Here is a 19,195-nt window from a genome sequence, read left to right on the forward strand (position 1 = left end):
ATGAACCTTGCTCATGTAATGGGCATTTTAATGTATTGTATTTTCTTAAGACAGAGTTGCATGACACAGACGTTGTTATTATGAGTGGTTTTTAGTTGCCAAGTTACAATAAATACAACAACGTACCCATTTTTCATCGCAGACTGAAATGCAGATTGCTAAATGAAGGCACTCATTCCGTCTGTGTCTTTGACTTCACCTTCACTGTCCTCGATTCATCTCAACGTCCACAGAGGAAACAGAGAGAAAGGGAGTTTTATCCAAATGAACTGAGAGGAAGCTGATAATTATTAAAACGTATATGACAATGATGTGTATGCTGAACACCAACAACCAAACACAGCTGTTAATGGTTGGACACGTGTTAATGCACTCATCTAAATTCAAACATTTAATCTTTAAGTAGGTTGTGGGATCAAAACTAGTTTCCAAAAGAGGGATTTAAATGACTCAAAACCTCTTAGAAACAGGCACCTCAGCTTAAAAGTTTTTACTTTTTTGTGGGGAGATTAATCATTTTTATTTCCATGGACACAGTCTGCCAGGACCAAATCCCGTAATCAGGCCAGACTGATCATTTAAAAGCCAAAAGGAAGGAAAATGGCGATTACTAAGGAGCTGAAACTTTTAAAAACTTCTTACAGTTATAGTCCGTGTTCATGTCAAGCTGTGCTCAAAAGACAGAGGCACTTCTATGCATCTAAAAAATACTGGAAATCTCCAAAAGTTTGCATGCGAAGGCAAAAGCTGCCATCTGTAAGGTAAAATCCATCCAAGCTTGCTCTTTGTTTCTGTTGAAAAGAAGCATTTAAGGTTTTTGTCTCCTCTTGAAGCAAAACTATAATATAATACGTGCTCTTCACTCTACAGTGATACCTCACTATGATCCACAATCAGGATGATTACACAATAAGATGGATGGATACTCGAATGTTTCATGTTGTTCTGCCCTCAAAGCTTCATTTTGTCATATCAAAGATAATAACAACAGCAGTCCTGCTCCGCTTTCAGCATCCTGCAGCTGATGCCATTACATTAGCTTCATTACCCGCCATTAATTTTGCCCTGAAAATACGAATCACTCGGCTGAAAATAGCAATGATCGTTTTCTGCCTGCAGGATAAACAAAAAGAAAAAATACACAAAATGCCGGGAGAAGAAATTAATTCCTGCCGAGGCTGGAAGAACAGATGCATATTTCAGAGCTTGCCGTTCTCTGTGCTCATATAGGTGCTTAAAGGATTTACATTCCCTTTATGATATATACCAAAAAGTACAATGATGTTGGCTGTAACTGTTGATATGACAGTCTTTGGAACAGCTGTTTAAAAACTGAGCGATACATCAGTCAAATGTTGGTTTTTCATTCATGTCTGCTGCTCTACAGGTGGTTCATGTGTTCACAAATCAGAAGAGTTTCATCATGGCAGTAACCAGAAATAGAAAGAGGGACAGTTGGTTTATATTTAAGTCTCCCATTTAGCATTTATAAGCACGCTACAAACATTTGTGTTTACAATATATATATCAGGCTACGGTTAAATTTGAAGGTTCCTCAAACCACAACAGCTACTTCAAGGGTAACGCCTCCAATTTGTGTTCTCAGGTCTGAGGGAGCACTACAGTACATGAGAAAAATAGTGAAAAGCCTTTTGTTCTTTCACATTCGCAGTAGTAGAGTTGCGCTTTACACAAGCAGATCCCTGAAACCACAACAGGTATTGTAAAATCCAGCACGCACAGTCAGTTACTGTGAGTACACCAGTTACAGATGCCAGGAGAATTGTTAGCAATGTTAGTAATAAATTCATGTAGACATCTGTGCATAGTTACATTATAGTGTGTTTTAGTGAGGTTTTTTATTTGAATACCTCATATTGATGACAAAAAATTACACTGTATAGAATCTGCATCAATGTCGGCAAGATGTGGACTTGATTAAACTGGAAGGCAACATTTTCATAACCGTCAGAGACTTCCCAACAACACAAAAGGACCTTATGTATTTCTAAAAGTATTTCCATGAATTCAGATTGTGTAGGCTGTATGCAAGACCTGACTGTTAAACAGAAGTAATGCACTCTTTCTCAAAAATCTGCCAACCCTCAATATAGTCTATTCTTATTCTTGTGGGCTGAGTGGGGCTTTAGCATCTTTGTTGGTTTCACTGCTACTTTAAAGACTTTTAAACCCCAACAAGAACAAATCTGCAGGTGACATGTTGAGTTTTTGGAATTATATTATGCAAAGTGTAAATGTTGCAAATATCAGAATCATTTTACGGCTTTAAAAAAAAATCCCAGGAGTCTCTGTCTCTCTCTCTCTCTCACACACACACACACACACACTGGAACACACACACACTCACACACACACACACACACACACACACACACCGCTGTAAATAGGACACCTCTCATCTTCTTCACTCAGGCTGTCAGGAGGTTCACACTCATTTAATTTCTCTATAACTCGGGTGCCCGTTTCAGCTTTACTCCAGCAGTTATTTTAAAACACCCAGGCTGTATTTGCTTCCTTCCACTTGGAAATACTCTCTTGAAATGTTATCTTGACAGCCGTCTTCCGAGTGTGTGTGTGTTTTCAGACTGCTGCTGCAGCAACTGTCAAAAAGTGAGAATATTTTTCTGCTTACACTTGAGGCTCAAGTTTGCTTGCCTTTCTCTCTTCAGGATAGAGGTTTTACTTTACTGTAAGCCATCATTAGTTCAGTCTAGACAGGCAGGGAGCTGCTGAACATTTTAAAGTCTCACAATATTGATCTAGTTTTGGCCGTCTGGGCACCACAGATGTGGCACAGCCTAAATCAGAGTCTCTAGGATGAGCAGCAGCCTAATAATTCTAGGTGTCTCACTGTACTAATTTATTAATATTGATTTTCGTTATTCTGCTCACAAATATATGTTTGTCATATTTCTTGATGTTTTTATCTCTCTGCTTTTTGACTGAATGTTTCCCTGTCATTGTTTTCTAATCATGCCTATGTTGACGCCCCCTCACAACCATTTTACTGACTTATTCTACACATTAACTTTATTGATTATTAACAGTTTTATCAATTCAAACGTGTATGTAATTATTTCATTTGTCTTTAATTTTGGATCGTATTTCTTGGATTCATTGTTTCAAACATCTTTTTCAACTTCAGTCATAACTGTAGAAACGCTGTTCCACCGCTGTGCCGCTGGTGGCGGTAGTGAGCTTCACCAGCCTTTCTTTAACAAACGAAGAAGACGCAAACCGGAACTTACGCCTAATGTTGTCATGGCGTCTCACATGTAAATGAACGAGCTTCAGAAATTGAATAAAACATCTTAATAGGAGATTTATAGGTACGTTGGCGCATATTAAATCATATGATATGTGTATTTTTACTATAGTTAGTCTGGTAAACTGGGCGACCACCTGATGCTCTTGTAACCGTTAAAAACTGCACACTGCACTTTGTTGCCAACTGGATGCAGCGCTAACCTGCTGTGATAGCCGCTGCTAATCGGGGCTAGCTCCCGTAAACCAGAGTATTTTAGCAGATTTTTAATCTGTTTAGCTGCATAAATGTGTTAGTTTCATCAGTTATTCATTCGTCTTTTCTCCCTTTGACTGCAGCAGGTCTACAAACGTCAAATCTTACAAGGTGTTTGTTTCTTGGCAGCTAAACTAGCAGTGGTGGAGCAACATTTGAGCTCCTGTACTGAAGTAAAAAAGTAATAATTAGTAATACTACACCTTAAAGATACTTTAAATTTACGTGTAGTCATGGAAATGTACTCAACGTAGTGTACTCGATGACTGTTGTGCTGTTATTATATCATTAGATTGTTATTGCTCAGTCATTCATGTAAAAGCAGGATTTTAATGCGGCAGTTTGTTGAAATTTAGCTATTTTGAACTGTGTTGTATTGCAACTAATGATTGTATTCATAATGGATCAATCTGCTGAATATTTTCTTCCTGATTAATCAGTTGATTATTTGCTTTGTCATCACAAACGCCCAGAGCTGAAAGTGAAACCTTCTTTTCTCCAAACAACAGTCCAAACTTCAACGTTATTATTTAAAAAAAAGAAAGAAAGAAAATTATTAAACAATTATCAGAATATTTGCCAGTGAATTTTGTCAATCAACTAAACGTTTCACTTGTCCTTGTATATACTGTTGGATGACAGCTTTATACAAATTGTCATATTTTGTCGGCTCAGCAGCAAACCCTTTAAATTGTAAAATATCAGTCAAATAAGGTACCTTGAATTTGTACTTAACACACAGCAGTTGAGTAAAAGTGCTTTCATTTCACAACTGCAAACTAATTCGATTTTTAAGGTTCTCTGCTTTGTCAACACCAGCGTGCTTAAATGTTGTTTCAGATAAAAGTAGTCTAACTGGCTGTCCAACTCCCAGGACCAAAACATGAGCACCCAAGTAAGCAACAAATTCAAATAGAAAATCAGCATTTCCTTACTTTGTTTGTTTTCTGGATGAAACACTAACTGTGAGTTTGTGCTCTGATTTCAGTACAGCATTCTTTTCAAGCAAGAACATGGTGAGTAACACAGCAGATAAACTGTTCCCAGAAGTAATTTTCAATTTTTTTATGAAATCGGAATGTCATTTAATTTACATATTTTTTTTAGACTGGAATCAATAAAAATTAAGGCAATAACTTGTTGACACTTGACAATACATAACAGTACAAATGGATTTCTAGAGACTTCAGCAGGTGTCGTCTGAAGCTAAAGTGCGTTATGCCGATTCTCTACACATACTATAGGCATCCTTTTTGAGTCAAGAGCTAATGTCAAGTGAAAAAGACAGAACTTTAAGGCATTCTGTAATCTGTCATAATCATGACAATTTGGCTTTCTGATCATGGCTTTATATATTTGTTAATAATCATCAATCAGTCATTTTTAGCATCTTTTTAAAACTTAAAAAATGTGCTACATCTTTCAATTCATCACTACAGCTGATCCATAAACCATAAATTGTTTTACTTTGGTACTCACAACTTCCAAATTCGTCTCAGATCATATTATATGTCACTCATTTTAAACAGATTTTTTAATACTTTTCATAACTGATTTGAGTGGATTTAGGGTCGGACAAATCTCTTAATCGTTTTCTAACTTAATAAGCTACGGTACTTTAAAAAATTCTGTTATTCAGAACCACAGACAGTGGATGGAGGTCAGAAAGTATTCAGAGTCGTACTACCTGATTGTGTTTTCAGGCATTTATTGACAACAACAAAATAATAAAACATCAGACTTGTGTTTTAAATGCCTTTCCCAACAGCTCCACGAGAAACGCTGCTTGTTCTCACTGTCATTATCAACTTGTGTTTGTTTCCTCTCAGCACACGATGATGCTATCTGGACAGCAGCATGGGGTAAAAGTGAAGCAGACGTGACAGAAACGATAGTCACTGGCTCACTAGATGATATGGTGAAAGTCTGGAAATGGTGAGTATTTTTAACATTACTCCTCGTGACAATACCATAGTTTATAAAGCCATTAGCTGGCTGTAAAGTCACTTTCTTCATAAATATTACATTTGTGTTCTTTTTTCTTATCTTAATATTTGCTTCATTTTATGTATTGTCTTTTCTACGACCTATGATCAAAATATACATATAATAATAATAAAAATGATCAGTGTGAGTGACAAATCAAAAAACAAGAGACAAATATAAGAAAAACATTCTGTAAGAGTTCAAGTGTCTGTTCTGACAAGATGTGACGCGTCTGTGTTCATTCCACATCAGCAGTCCTAGTTAGCTGAGCCTGACTGTGTTATTCAGCTGAAGGGGCAGTGAGGGGATTGTTTGAGACCACAGCTGAAGACTTCAAGAGCACACTTATGGCAATGTGTTTTTAGATATTTATTTTTAAGAAGATCTTTAACAAAGGAAACTGACATACAGTATATATACCCTTACATATATTAACTATTAACTTATTAGAAGGCCTATCAGTAGCATATTGGCTGTTTCTTAGTCATTATGCAGCACTAATGAACGCCTCATTCTGCACGACCATATTCTACAACTACTAGGCCATTAACTCTTGATAGTAAATAGATAAAGTCCATTCTTATGTACCAAAGCTAAAATCTTCTTCTGTTCTGAGCACTTTACAAGCTCCTCGTCCATGTTGTCTTATCCTTGGAGTTTATTTGACCTGACGTGACGGAATAATCTCTGTGTCGCTCTGTTCCTGCAGGTCAGACGAGAAGCTGGAGCTGCAGTGGACTCTGGAGGGCCACCAGCTGGGTGTGGTGTCAGTGGACATCAGTCACAACGGGGCCATCGCTGCCTCCAGCTCCCTCGATGCCCACATCCGTCTCTGGGACCTGGAGTCAGGAAAACAGATCAAGTCCATGGACGCAGGGCCAGGTAAGACCGGGCCTCAGAGGATCACTGACATTTTTTTTATCGATTAGTTTGCACTGGGATGTCATGGTGAGTAGGGACATCACAGTTCCCTTTGTACTTTAACTTGCTTACGTTAACTTTTTCAAATGAGCAATTGATTCAACAAACTGATCGCTGACCACCCCCACTTTACAGTCAGCATGTGTGTTTGTAGTTCATTTATGTGTACATATTTTGAAACAATTAGTCAATTAATTGATTAGTTGATTCCTGGGGACATAGTCAGCAAAGTCTATTTTTGATTAATTTATTTATTGTTTTAAAGTAAGGTCAGTTTTCAGGCACAAATCCCAAATACTTTTTTCTTCTCATCTGTGAGAAGTTAGTGCTGCTCTTTGTGGAGGACTGAAACTGCCAAAATACTGGGAAAATAAATCAATATCTCTATAAATTACTTAATATGCCATTAAATGCACTAAATAAATATAGGCATTAATTCATTCATAAAATGTGATGTTTAAATTAATATTTCTGTTTTTAGTTGCTTCTTGTATCCACCTTTGTATTGAGTCCCCAATTTATATCATTTTCCATTTTATTTTCAGTTCTTTTCATAGACAAATTCAATAAAAACATTTAATTTTTAATATTATTTTTGAGGCATTCAATAGCACATTAATTGATTTGATTTCTTCATTTTTGCTTGTGGTAATTTCATTTCTCGAAAGCTCCTTGTCCTATGTGATAATAAACTGAGTAACTTCAGTTATCTTTAGGAAGCTGTGTCATTTTTTACTATTTTCTGACGTTTATCGAAACATGTTTTTTGACTGATGGATCAGTTGAGAAAATTTGAACTTTGATTTTGAGCTACTCTTTAACAGCCACGATGCCTGTCTGATAAAAAAATACAGCTGACCTAACCTTGTTACTGTGGTCTTCCTGTATTGAGTGTTCAATCACTGCCTCTTACTGTCTAACACTGGAATAAAGTGGCTGTAAAGGAAATCGTCACCGGGTTTCGTATTAAAATGAACCTGCAGGGGCTGACAGCTTGTCTGTTCTGCTGTGTAGCACGGCATTACACAGTATTTTTTTCACTCTCACCTCTCAGAAACCCCACTCCCAGAAATGTGTGTTGTATCAGGCTGTACTTCATCTAAATGCCACGTCACCTTCCATTAGTAACGCCCTGTTTCACTCAGTGGTTGGTCTGGGTCGGTGGATTTAAGACCCCTTTCTTTTTTTCTCCCCACTGTGGACCTTCTGCATTTTGGTATATTTGGATTCTTCAGAAGTGAGTCCTCTTTATGTTAAACCTGTTTTCTTTGTGTGGACGGACATTATAATGCATTATTCACATTATATATGCTTATAATTTGGTGTTGTGTTTAGGGGCAGTTAGATGAGACACATTGACAATAAGAAAATAGATCACAAAAAAGACACTTTGACAAGGCGCATTGCATTAATTTGCGGTAGATATTGTTAAAATAGTAGTATGTGTTCAACGTCCCCTTTGTCTGTCTGCTCTCCTCTCCAGTTGATGCGTGGTCGGTCGCCTTCTCCCCAGATTCTAAATACATTGCCACAGGAAGTCATCTTGGCAAGGTCAACATCTTCGGTGTGGAAAGCGGCAAGAAGGAATATTCTCTGGACACCCGAGGAAAATTCATCCTGAGTATAGCTTACGTAAGGCGCCATAAATCACCCTCTGGTTGGCTGGGTGGTGACGTCTCTGAAGGCTGAGACCTCACTGTCATAGCTTTTAAAGTAACTCACCTTGATTTGTGTTTCCTGTCGTTCACATCAATGTTTCCCTCTATTTTAACGCTTAGCCTTTCTTCTGTAGGTGCAGAGGTTGTTTTTATAGGCTTTTAGAACTATCTATAGCTCATCCAGTTTCGTGTCTCGATATTTTTTTTACATTTCTGTTTTTGTTTTTGCACCCTCAGAGCCCTGATGGAAAATATTTGGCCAGCGGAGCTATCGATGGAATCATCAACATCTTTGACATCGCCACTGGAAAGCTGCTCCACACACTGGAAGGTCGGTTCACATATAAAAGGAACATTATTAAGCTTTTTTACCTTGAAATAACAGCAATTTGATTATTACATGTGAGAAAATAATCAAAAATACTCCTTAAAATACTCCCTAAAACCTTGGATTCAGGATCCAGTCAGCCATATTAAACCTTTCTAAATCAGAAGAGAGGCAGAGATCACCAGGACTCAGTGAGGAAGCTAACTGACTTGTTTCCTCTCCCCCCAGGTCACGCCATGCCCATCAGATCCCTCACTTTCTCCCCTGACTCCCAGCTCCTGGTCACAGCATCCGACGACGGTTACATCAAAATATATGATGTGTGAGTTCAGCTGGCAGCTTGCTGTGAATACACTCGCCAGCCAATTCATCCCAAAGGAAATTTCAGTACCAAAAGGAAATAGAACAGATATTCATAATGAAATAGAATATATAGCAGAGAACATGGGAGGGAAAGGTTGTTAAGGATGTTACCAAACACAGATCCTGAGAGAAAAAAGAAAGAAGCCTTTGTTTGCTCTAATAATGTGTGATTTACAGGCAACATGCCAACCTGGCCGGCACACTGAGTGGACATGGATCCTGGGTCCTTAACGTCGCCTTCTCCCCGGATAACACCCACTTTGTCTCGAGGTAAAAGTTCAAAACAGCTTCAGGTTGCCACAAATCAGAGGTTGAATTTTAAGACCTGAAGCTGAAGACATTATGACCACTCAAAGCAGCTGAGGCTGTTTTTACAGACCAAGATTAACAACACAAATCTTTGTTTCTAACATGAAATACAAAACTTTCTCAAACGTTCTCTTTCTTCCGTCGCTCTCAGCTCGTCCGACAAGAGCGTGAAGGTTTGGGACGCCAGCTCCAGAGCGTGCATCAACACTTTCTTTGACCATCAAGACCAGGTGACACAGAAAACCCTCCATCTCTGCACCGAGCGTGTCATAATCAAATTCAAAGCAAGAAAATAGGTGCTAATGTGTTGGGGTGGGAATCAATACAGCCAATGTCACCGACTGGCCTCTCAAATGACCCTCCGCTGATCCTTCAGCTCGGGTAAAACCAATAATCTCAGCTGTCATTAGATGGCCAGTTGCAGACGCCTGTGGGGGGGATGATCTGTCCTCTGTGATAGAGGCACAGCTCCACAGAGAGATCAGAGGAGGTTGACTCTGCCGTCTTGTTTCGCTTGTTTCATTGTGAAAATGACATTTTTGTACGCTTTAATACATGTGTGGAGGGGATCTTTAGAGTATTTTTTAAAACATTCAAGGAATGGCATCCGGGAAAACTTTTTAATAAACTTTTACCCTAGGTATAATATTTTCTAAAATGTGGACACTGGTCTGTGTAACTCCGATCCTTTCGCCATCTCTTCTGTTATCTTCAGGTGTGGAGTGTGAAATACAACAGCACCGGCTCAAAGATCATCTCAGCTGGAGACGATCGCGCCATCCACATCTACGACTGCCCCATGTGATGGACGACGTCCAGTACAGGCTACAGGTGGAGGGAGTCTTCAGAGCTGTTTACTCAAATCATGCATTTGAAGTTGTTAATTAGGGGAGGGAGGGAGATGAGCTGTAAATGTAATGGAGTTTTTTTTTTTTTTTTCCACTGGCCCACCACGGTCAAATAAAGGGGTTGCTTTTTTACTTTGGCTTGAGCTGAATTCTTTTGTAAACTAGTTATAATTTTTCGTGTCAGTGGTATCATTTGGTTACAGAACCAGAATGTCTTTAGGGTTCAGATGAAATAAGCTCTCTGGTCTGGAGCCCCGGAACAGACAAGAGTGGAAAATGTGACTGACATGAAAAGATAATATTACTATAATAATGAAAAGTGAGTTTAAAAAACATATAGAAAGCTATATAACATATACAACGCTATAAAATAAGGTTTTGTTTTTTTATTCATATTTCCCTTTAATATAAAGTAAATTTAAACTAATTTGTCTTCTTAGTTCCTTCTTGTAGGTCAGCTATAAATCCATGTAATTATTAAGAACTGACAAAAGGCTAATAGTAATCAGATGAGTCAGAAATATAAATAAATAGATTTATAACAGAAAAGACACAGACCTAATGATTCATGGTATTCCAGTTGACGTCTATTCCTCACTCCAATTAGGAAATGCAATTTTGGAGGGAAGTCGTTTCAGCATGTGTGCAGGTGAAGTATGATCTAGTGCTCCTCCCAGTGGCCCAGCAGCTGTACTGCAACCCCATAATCATGTTTCAGACTCCGACACTTTATTGATCCCTGAGGGGAGAAATTGGGCTGTGATATAGTTGGCCCTTCTAGAATGAAAAACATCACATTAAAAACAAATTATTATAAAAAGTAAAAAAAAAAAAAAAAAAAAAAATTATATGAAAAATATAAAAATATAAAAAAAGAAAAACAGTGACAACTATTTACACCGTAGATAAAACTGATGTGCAATTGACAGTAATTTCTAAAACAGAATAACAAGATTCTTAAATGTACAGACCATAAAAACAGATACTAACCACTGCAGTGATTCTGAAGCCTTTATTACTTTTCATCAAAGATGGACAAGTTCAAAAACTGTATCTCTAACACACACAGCAGGTAGCGTAGTTGGTAGATGTACATAGTTGTAGCACTTCCTCCATACAGGCAAAGGTCCATTAAGTTTCTTTTACAGAAATTAATCACAACAGTTCAGAAACTGGAGGAAATTCATGATTCTTTTCAATTGAACATTGTCTTGCACAAATAAAAAGTGCTGAAAAACTAAAACCATTTACAGATTATACAGGAACCTCACGGAGATGTTTTCTGGCAGTAATTGTCATTTTTCAGACAACTTGTTGATGCACCTCAAATGTATTAAGTGACTGGTGGAATCTGAAGGCAACTTCGGAGTTTAGTCTTGTTTGCTGGTGCTGCTGCTACCTTTACCCTCCCTCTGCGTTCTTGCTTTAGCCAAACAGCAGAACCTCCTAGTGGTTTAACTTTCTGCCCTGTGACCAAATAGTTGCAGATCTGATCCTCAGTCATCCCAAACAGTTTATGAAGCACAACAGATGTTTTAACACTAGTAGTGGACGATGAGGGAGGCCCTGGATTCCCACCTCTCTGTTGTGGTCGAAGGCCCGTAACAACATTTACGGTTTTCCTGCTGCATCTGCCATTTTCTGTCAAGCTCCACTTTGTTCTTTTACAATCAACTTACTCAGATGGAAACAAAAAGAAGAAGAAACACTTGCCCGACTTGTCTTTACGTAGAATTCATTCTCATACCTGCACAACTGTCTTTACAGACTGCTGGCAAATGAATCACTTGACACAGCTACGTCTTACAGAAATCCACATACTTGGGTCAGGTTTCACAAAAATCTCTTGAGATAAATCTAATTTATCTCGTCCTGTAGGTGAACAGAAAATTAAGCTTGTTTTAAATACACCTTTGGAAGTCTGTTTTAAATGATCACACAGACGGACGATATACTCATTACTGCTGCATAATTTAACAACATAGTGTAAATTATAATCAGAGCTAATTTCTCTTTTTTTACACCTGCACAAAAGTATCTTTTCACTGGAATGCACACAGATATCAAGCTTTTCTACTCTTGGCATGCTCAACAGAACAACAAGGGCATTTGTGTCTCCATTATGGTACATTGTGAAGTCATTACACTGGCCTCGTCAAATATTCTCTTAAAATACATACTGTAATTTACTGTGGAATACCTTAATGAAAAAAAACTGGACCTAGCCATACCGAACTCACAGGTGTATCAAGTGTTGACAAGAGGTGCAATATGTAAGAACTGGCCACCTGTTGAAGGTCACTCCAAACAAAAAAAAGGGGCACAGATCAGCAGTAAGCACATAATTACTGTTAACTGTAGCTGCTGTTAGCTAGGTAGCTCGGTTAGCTGTGCAGTTAGTGGGTGCCTGAGGTGGTATTCAGGACAGGACAGGCCTAGTACATATAGATATTTTAGTTCATTTTTAAATGTTTTAAACCAAAATCTTACATATTGCATCTTTAAAAATATGACACCATAAATAAACAAGCAAACCCCAAGCTGTTACATATCCAGGCATAAAGAAATACACTGGTTCGGTCGATTCCATATTGTTAAAATATACAGTAGAGGAGGCTTTATCTGCCATCTGTCCTCAGTCAACTATAAACTTAAAAAAATCGTGTTTTCTTTTTAAATGGGGACATTCAGTATTGGCAAAAATACAGAACCGTTTCAGTGATAACTTTGGATTTCACAGTGACGGTAAAGAAGGAAAAAAAAAAAAGAAAAAGAACAGCAAGGTAACAATAACACCAAGTGTACCCAAAGACAAACATCACCATTTGCACTCTGCTGCATTGTACCTGCATTTAAAACAACAGAGATCTAAGAGTCATGTGGAGGCCGCTACACAGCTGAGCGTTTTCCACAGACTCTCTCCTTTTCTGTTCCGTTTCTGTTCCCTCTGGCCTTTCACCAGTGTCTCGTCTCTATTAAATCAGCCCGCAGGCTCAGTCTCTTCAGAGTCTCATATCCTACCACAATGAGCACCGACGTGGGCAGCGAGGAAATGATGCGGGCTGACAGCCCCTTGGTCATCCCCCAGATGCCCTCCTCAGCTAGCAGCTGCTTGAACGTCTCGATGACGGATGAACGTCCCTCCACCTTCAACAGACAGGGGAGTGTTAGACCATCTCTGGTATTTGCAAAGAAGGGAGATCATTACTAAAGCTAGCAAACTATCTGATAGGTATGATTCATATGATCAAAAGCTCCATGACAGCAGCTAAATGGACGTTGATGTAGGGATGCAACAATTCCAGATTTGGATGATGAATAACTGTCTGGGGAAAAGTTCTGGTTTTGTGGTTTAACAATTCTAATCCATTAATTTATTTCACAACATTTTGGACGCTTGCTTTTTTAAACAGGTGGTGCCTTTTGACAAAGAAACCATAAAAAATTATAATTTGGGGGGGGGGGGGGTCAGGTCAAAGAGCAAAATTGTTCTGCTTCCAAAGATCAAGAATGAACTTCCAATTTCTTCTCTTAAGGCAACAGGGAGGAAAAGTCTTTCCATTCGGTAAGCAAACTAAAAATGTCAACAATCAACAATTCCTTCTCAAGAGGGGAACTTCTCTGCAGAGGAAGAGTGGACCAGGCAGTAAAACAGTAACCAGATTTAATCAAATGACATGTAAAGAAAAGGAAACTAATACAACATGTGGGATGTACAAAAACATCAGCTTCACACAAAGTCCTACTAGCATGTGCTGTCAAAACAGTCTGTTGTTCAATTGCAACAAAGAGCAAGTTGAGAAACTGTTGAGTAATGTTCAGAAAAAGAGGAAGTGTATCTGCAGAGAAAAGCAGCTGACTCCAGCTGTATTTAGTGCTGAAATATCACTGCAATGAGGGCCAGACTCAGTTGTTAGTTCTGCAGATTTATTAACAAATAGACTCATCTTCTCTCCACCAAACAACTGCTGCCTTGTAAATATGACTCTTCATCCTGGATTAAAACAAACGTTTTGGTTCATTCTTGCTCCTTGTATCAAAGTCCAACATTATCTTTAGTTCACCTAAAAGTTTTTTCCATCCTTCCGAAAACAAAATGTTCCTGGCGAGTAAATATTTAATTTACGGGTTACTTTTTACTATATAAACCCTGGTTACTTTCTCAAATATATATTAATTTGGTGCACAATGGTGGCTTCAGTGATTACCTGTACTCTTGCTCGAACAACATCCATCGGGTTGGTGATGGTGGAGGCGGTGGCTGCTGCCATTGGTCCTGCAAAAGCCTGCAGAATCAGATGAGGGCACTCTGTTGGTGCCATCAACGACAGCTGCTCTGTGAACACAAAGGATATAAAAACATTGTAAGGTCAGTATATTCAAAGATCACCACAGATTTGTATAAGTGAAGCTATAAATTGCCTGAATTGTAACAGAAAAACACACTCTCACAGGCATCTGTTTCACTGCTCTGTTCACCACATCTTTAGAATTGGTACTGTATATTTTTTAAATGTTGACTATGACTTTGGATCATTTTACAAGAGATGGAGTTTTCTAAGAACAGCTACTATAAAGAACAACTGACAGTGTGTTGTTTACCTGCATAAAAATGATAAAAAGGCCACCAGAGTGCACTGTTTGGGATGTATGTGAGTAGCGATGCCACGTAACCCCTGTAAAATCCCCTGAAGCCATCAGCTGCAAATATCTGCACCGTAATGTCCCGGGTTTGCCCGAAAGTCAGTCTGCGTTTGGAAGCTGCGAGCATCATTTTGGGTTTGACCTTGAAGCGGGTCAGGTGTTCACCCTGTCCCTGCATCATCAGCTGCTGGGACACAATGTCAATGGGCACAGTGATGGTCTGAGCCACCAGGGATGCTGCCCCTCCTGCCACCACCGACTTCACCGTGTTACTGGGCGAGTACTGGGACACATACTTGCGCACCAGCTCGTAGGTGGTGATGTAAGCCTGTCCTGAGACCAGCGTGAACGTATTGACCATGAAGCCACGGTAGAGGCCTTGTACACCCTCAGCTCGCAGGATCTTGCAGAAAGCATCAAAGGTGCCGGAGTAGAGGGCCTTCCCCTTCTGCACCTGGAGTCGAGTGCGGATGAGGCTGGCCGGGTAGACGGTGGCCCTGGTGGTCAGGGTCATGAACACACCCAGGGAGTAGAACTTCCTCTTGTCCAGGTCCTCCCATTCAATAATTTGGATGGCACCTTTCTGCTGCATGGTGCTGGCTAAGGCAGCGCTGCCCCCCTAAAGCCACATATCTGCATCCGTCAGCCCTCCGACTGCATTCACACCTGCAAACAAGAACAATCAGCATCAGTAAATCTCTCTGATCAAATGTAAAAAAAAACATTCCTGGATCCAGTTAAGCACCACAAGTTTTTTTTTTTTGTGTAATCCTGCTGACACACAAATTAACCAACCAAAACAATGGACACATCCTCCTTGGCAACACACATACACCTTTCACATATACAGACATGATGGATAATTGTACCTATAACTCTAATGCACCACAATCATTTGGCTTTTTTTGCAACCCAGACTAAGCCGAGTAACGTCTGGTTTAGTCCCCGAATTACTTGAACGGGGATAAAATAATTGTGGGGCTCTTCTAGACTCTAAATTTAATTGTAACAAATGGCTCAAATTCTGAAAGTGAAGCCAGTCTTTTCGAGGGGGTTGTGACGCTCAAAAATAATCTATCCACCATTTTGGTGACTCTTCTTTCACAATTTTAAGTTTAGGGGGAAAAGTCTGGTTGGGTCCCAGTGCATCACCTGATGATGTAATTACATGGTTTGGCAACTATGAAAGTTGGCTTCAGAGCCTTTCTGGGGGCTTGCATAGTACCCCTTTAAAAGTTAGGTTTTTTTCTTTTTTTTTGGACAAATGGCAGCTAGATCTTTTATGCGATTGCAATTGCATAGGAGAGAGTATTTTAAATCAGGAACTTGTCAGTATCTGAGCAAACCAAAGGGGGAAGCAGCTCTGTCTGAAAGTTGAACTCACTGAGGCTTTCAACAAATCTCTGCAGAAATTATCCAATGGCCCACTGCTTCACTGGGACTGAGGAATAATTAGTATGTTCAAATTCATTTTCAAGCAGAGCTGTTCAAACAACACAAGGGACCAGTCACAACCGGATAAACTCTCTGTGTATCAGTAAATCAGTCTTCCACAGAGAAGCATGCAGAGCATAGAAGTAGCATGCTGCATTCCAGTAGGCTATATAAAACACTGGCACTATCTAACGTTGCCTTATGCAACACGAATAGAAAGGACAAAGCGGACAGGTTTGACTGTATGTTACAGTACAGGGCAGGACGGCCGCTGTACAACTGGTTTCACAGCAGTGAAGGCCACTCTGACTGACAGCTACACAAACATCTTATTTGTTTCTTACATGCACCTTTAACTACAACTACAACCTGGCGCAGTTCCCTAACACCACCATGTGACCGTCTGATCGGTTAATCGACTATTTTTTATTGTTGTCTCGCAGCGGTTGAGGAAGCACGTGCAATGTCACACCGTGTACTCGCGCTGTGTGTGTTGGCTAGCTTAGCAACATATAAACACACGTTAGCTGTGTTGGGAAGATTTAACGCGACCACACCGACTAAACTCACCTGCCAGGGGCTCATGTGGTTCTCCTCCCACCTCCGCGGTCACTGTTACAACACTGAGCTGCTCGGTTGAACTCACACGGCCTGTTCTGCAACAAGGTGGGTCATGAGTCCCGTCCATTACTGCTGCAAGCAAACATTGTCTAGAGGTGAAAGGTCATTAGCTGCGGTTCACTGCAGCGGTTTCCTGGTGTCAGACAAACTTTTCCTGGATAACTAATGTGCTCTGAAGATAGTTTTGTCTCCCAGGTGACCGCTGTCACGATTGTGTGTACTAAACTAGCGGTTTGATTAACTAACCTAAATGTTACGAGGGCGGTGCGTTCAGGGCCCGAGGCAAACGTAGGAGTACCAAGAGTATGTGAAACAAAAGCGTCAAATTAGGCAACTTTTGACATTGATGATCAGATTTTATTTGATCATTTTATCAGAATGATATCGAAACTCTAAGATTTAAGATGAATGTGCGTGATGTAATGTTGTATTTTAGTCAAGATAACATGAGAAATAACATGCTGCATAATATATAACGATTTGTTATTTTGGGGGAAAAATCCATATTCATTAGAAGGAAATGTCAGTATCCAACTATCCTGCCCCTTATTAATGATCTTAACAGTATAGCACCTCCATAGCTGATGTTAAGAATACTAATACTTTTATTAAATCTATACAATATGCTTGTAACATGAAAATGTTAACTCTGGCATTGTGGATGTAAATATTTATATGTTTCTATGTTGTTGGACTATTTTGTTTTGTATTGTCTGTGTGGTTTTTTTTGCAATTAAACTTGTGCACAATAAGGTCTTGAGGAAAAAAGACATCAAATCCAGGTACCATGTGTGTTTTCATGTTGAGTAATACATACGTTTTGGCTTAATAATCACAAAAACAAAAAGAAATCTCATAATTTGCCACCTTAGGCCCATACCAATTAAGTCTAAGTGATTGATTCATTGATTCATTGATTAGTTGAGTGATGCTTTTTGAACATTGCACAGGTACATGTGCACCGATCCATCTAGTCACTAGATGAATAGAAATGCTATATACACTAGATTCTAGTGTATATAGCATTTCTATTCCAATATACTTTATCTTTTTATTTGAGTATATCCTTCTTTAATTCTATTTTATTTGACTCTTTGTCAATTCCTACCTCACACTGCTACATTGTGTATTGTGTGAACACTGATTGTTTCCCTTTGCTGCTGTGCCACACTGAATTTCTCTTACGGGAGATCAAAAACAATCTTATCTTAAAGATCTTATCTTATCTTATCTTATCTTATCATACCTTGTATTATGTAGTTTAAACTTGTTACATTTGGAAGTTAATGTAAAACAGCCAGCACCAACATCTGAATACCAGACTACCAGACAGCTTAATGAATGTTTCACGGAAGCCGTTCAAGGTACTTGGAAGTCGGAGGTTTCATAAAGGCAACATGAATACAGCGTCACATCTGTGCTGTGACGTCAGAGGTTTTAAAGTCACAGTAGACATGTAGGGTCATGTTCACTGACTCCGTGTCCCTGTGTTTACAAACCATGGCAGATGTTTAATATAATGACCATAACAAGTTATTTACAGTATGACCTTGTAGAATTGTTTGTTTGATTTCATATGAATGTCGTAAAATTTAATTGTGCACTTTTTGTGTGATATAAATACAAATATCTATTGACGTCATCGTAGAACCAACACAAAGGATTCTTTCAATCTAAACAATTAATAAATCACGATAAGTTGTGTATATATGCATGTGGTGTTTTGTTAAACTGCTCTTTGATTATTTTTTCCCCTTATCTTTTACTTGCTAGCTTTTTTACAATGTCAACATCATTGTTTCAATAATCAGTGGATTCACATTTAATATTCACATAAAGCCAATAAAGATATTGTTATAAAAAATAGAAGTTATTATTATAATTGTATTATTATTGCCAGTGTTGTTTAAAGTACAGCAGAGTCACACTTGAGTAAAAGTAAAGATATCCTGTTAAAATCTTGCTTTGGTAAAAGTGAAATTCATCCATATGAATAGTACTTTTAAGTGTTCAAGTATCTGATATTAAATGTACTTTAGTATCAAAAGGAATGTTATCAGCCTGGCCAATTACCAGATCCAATGTTTAGCATTTTTCTGATTATCTGAATATGTGTTGAATCTTTAAGTCGAAAGCATTCAAAAATAAACTATGAACAGAATGTGAATTATGATGTGTGTGTATTGTGTTGCAGAGATATCTACTGAAATAAGTATGCTAACCTGATAGCCTTGGCCTGTCTGGTCCAAAGCTCTAGAGCTCTAGAGTAGGATTTTGGCAGCTGGCTCATACTTACATATTGGATCTTTAATGTAGTGAGTAAAAAGTGTGATATTTGCCTCCAGGATGTACTGGATTGGAAGTACAAATTAGCAGAAAATTGAAATACTTAAAGTAAAGTGCATGTACCTCAAAATTCAGTTAAAATTAGTTTCACTCCAGCACTGATTATGACCAAAAAAAAAAAGACAAAATAACCTAAGGTCCTTTCAGGTCACCTGATGGTAACATGACAACATTTATGACAAGTGAGGGAGCCACC

The 19,195-nt window shown here is 38.8% G+C and overlaps 2 protein-coding genes across 2 annotated transcripts; one reads left to right on the top strand and one right to left on the bottom strand.

Moving 5' to 3' along the window:
* The first annotated feature begins 3,223 nt into the window (after positions 1 to 3,223).
* Positions 3,224 to 10,086, top strand: skic8 (SKI8 subunit of superkiller complex). Its single transcript, XM_030424614.1, has 11 exons — positions 3,224 to 3,350; positions 4,382 to 4,436; positions 4,530 to 4,557; positions 5,371 to 5,476; positions 6,237 to 6,409; positions 7,932 to 8,080; positions 8,344 to 8,437; positions 8,663 to 8,756; positions 8,975 to 9,067; positions 9,258 to 9,336; positions 9,822 to 10,086. The coding sequence occupies exons 2-11, from the start codon at positions 4,425 to 4,427 to the stop codon at positions 9,909 to 9,911; spliced, it is 918 nt and encodes a 305-aa protein (XP_030280474.1). The 5' UTR covers positions 3,224 to 3,350; positions 4,382 to 4,424; the 3' UTR covers positions 9,912 to 10,086.
* Positions 10,087 to 10,951: 865 nt separating this feature from the next.
* Positions 10,952 to 16,943, bottom strand: slc25a44a (solute carrier family 25 member 44a). The gene is made up of 4 exons (XM_030426836.1): positions 16,603 to 16,943; positions 14,557 to 15,264; positions 14,163 to 14,290; positions 10,952 to 13,101 (listed from the first exon to the last, which is right to left on the bottom strand). The coding sequence occupies exons 2-4, from the start codon at positions 15,188 to 15,190 to the stop codon at positions 12,910 to 12,912; spliced, it is 954 nt and encodes a 317-aa protein (XP_030282696.1). The 5' UTR covers positions 15,191 to 15,264; positions 16,603 to 16,943; the 3' UTR covers positions 10,952 to 12,909.
* Between the last annotated feature and the right edge of the window lie 2,252 nt (positions 16,944 to 19,195).

The sequence above is a fragment of the Sparus aurata genome, chromosome 8 (assembly GCF_900880675.1).
Source record: "Sparus aurata chromosome 8, fSpaAur1.1, whole genome shotgun sequence".
NCBI classification, from domain to species: domain Eukaryota; kingdom Metazoa; phylum Chordata; class Actinopteri; order Spariformes; family Sparidae; genus Sparus; species Sparus aurata.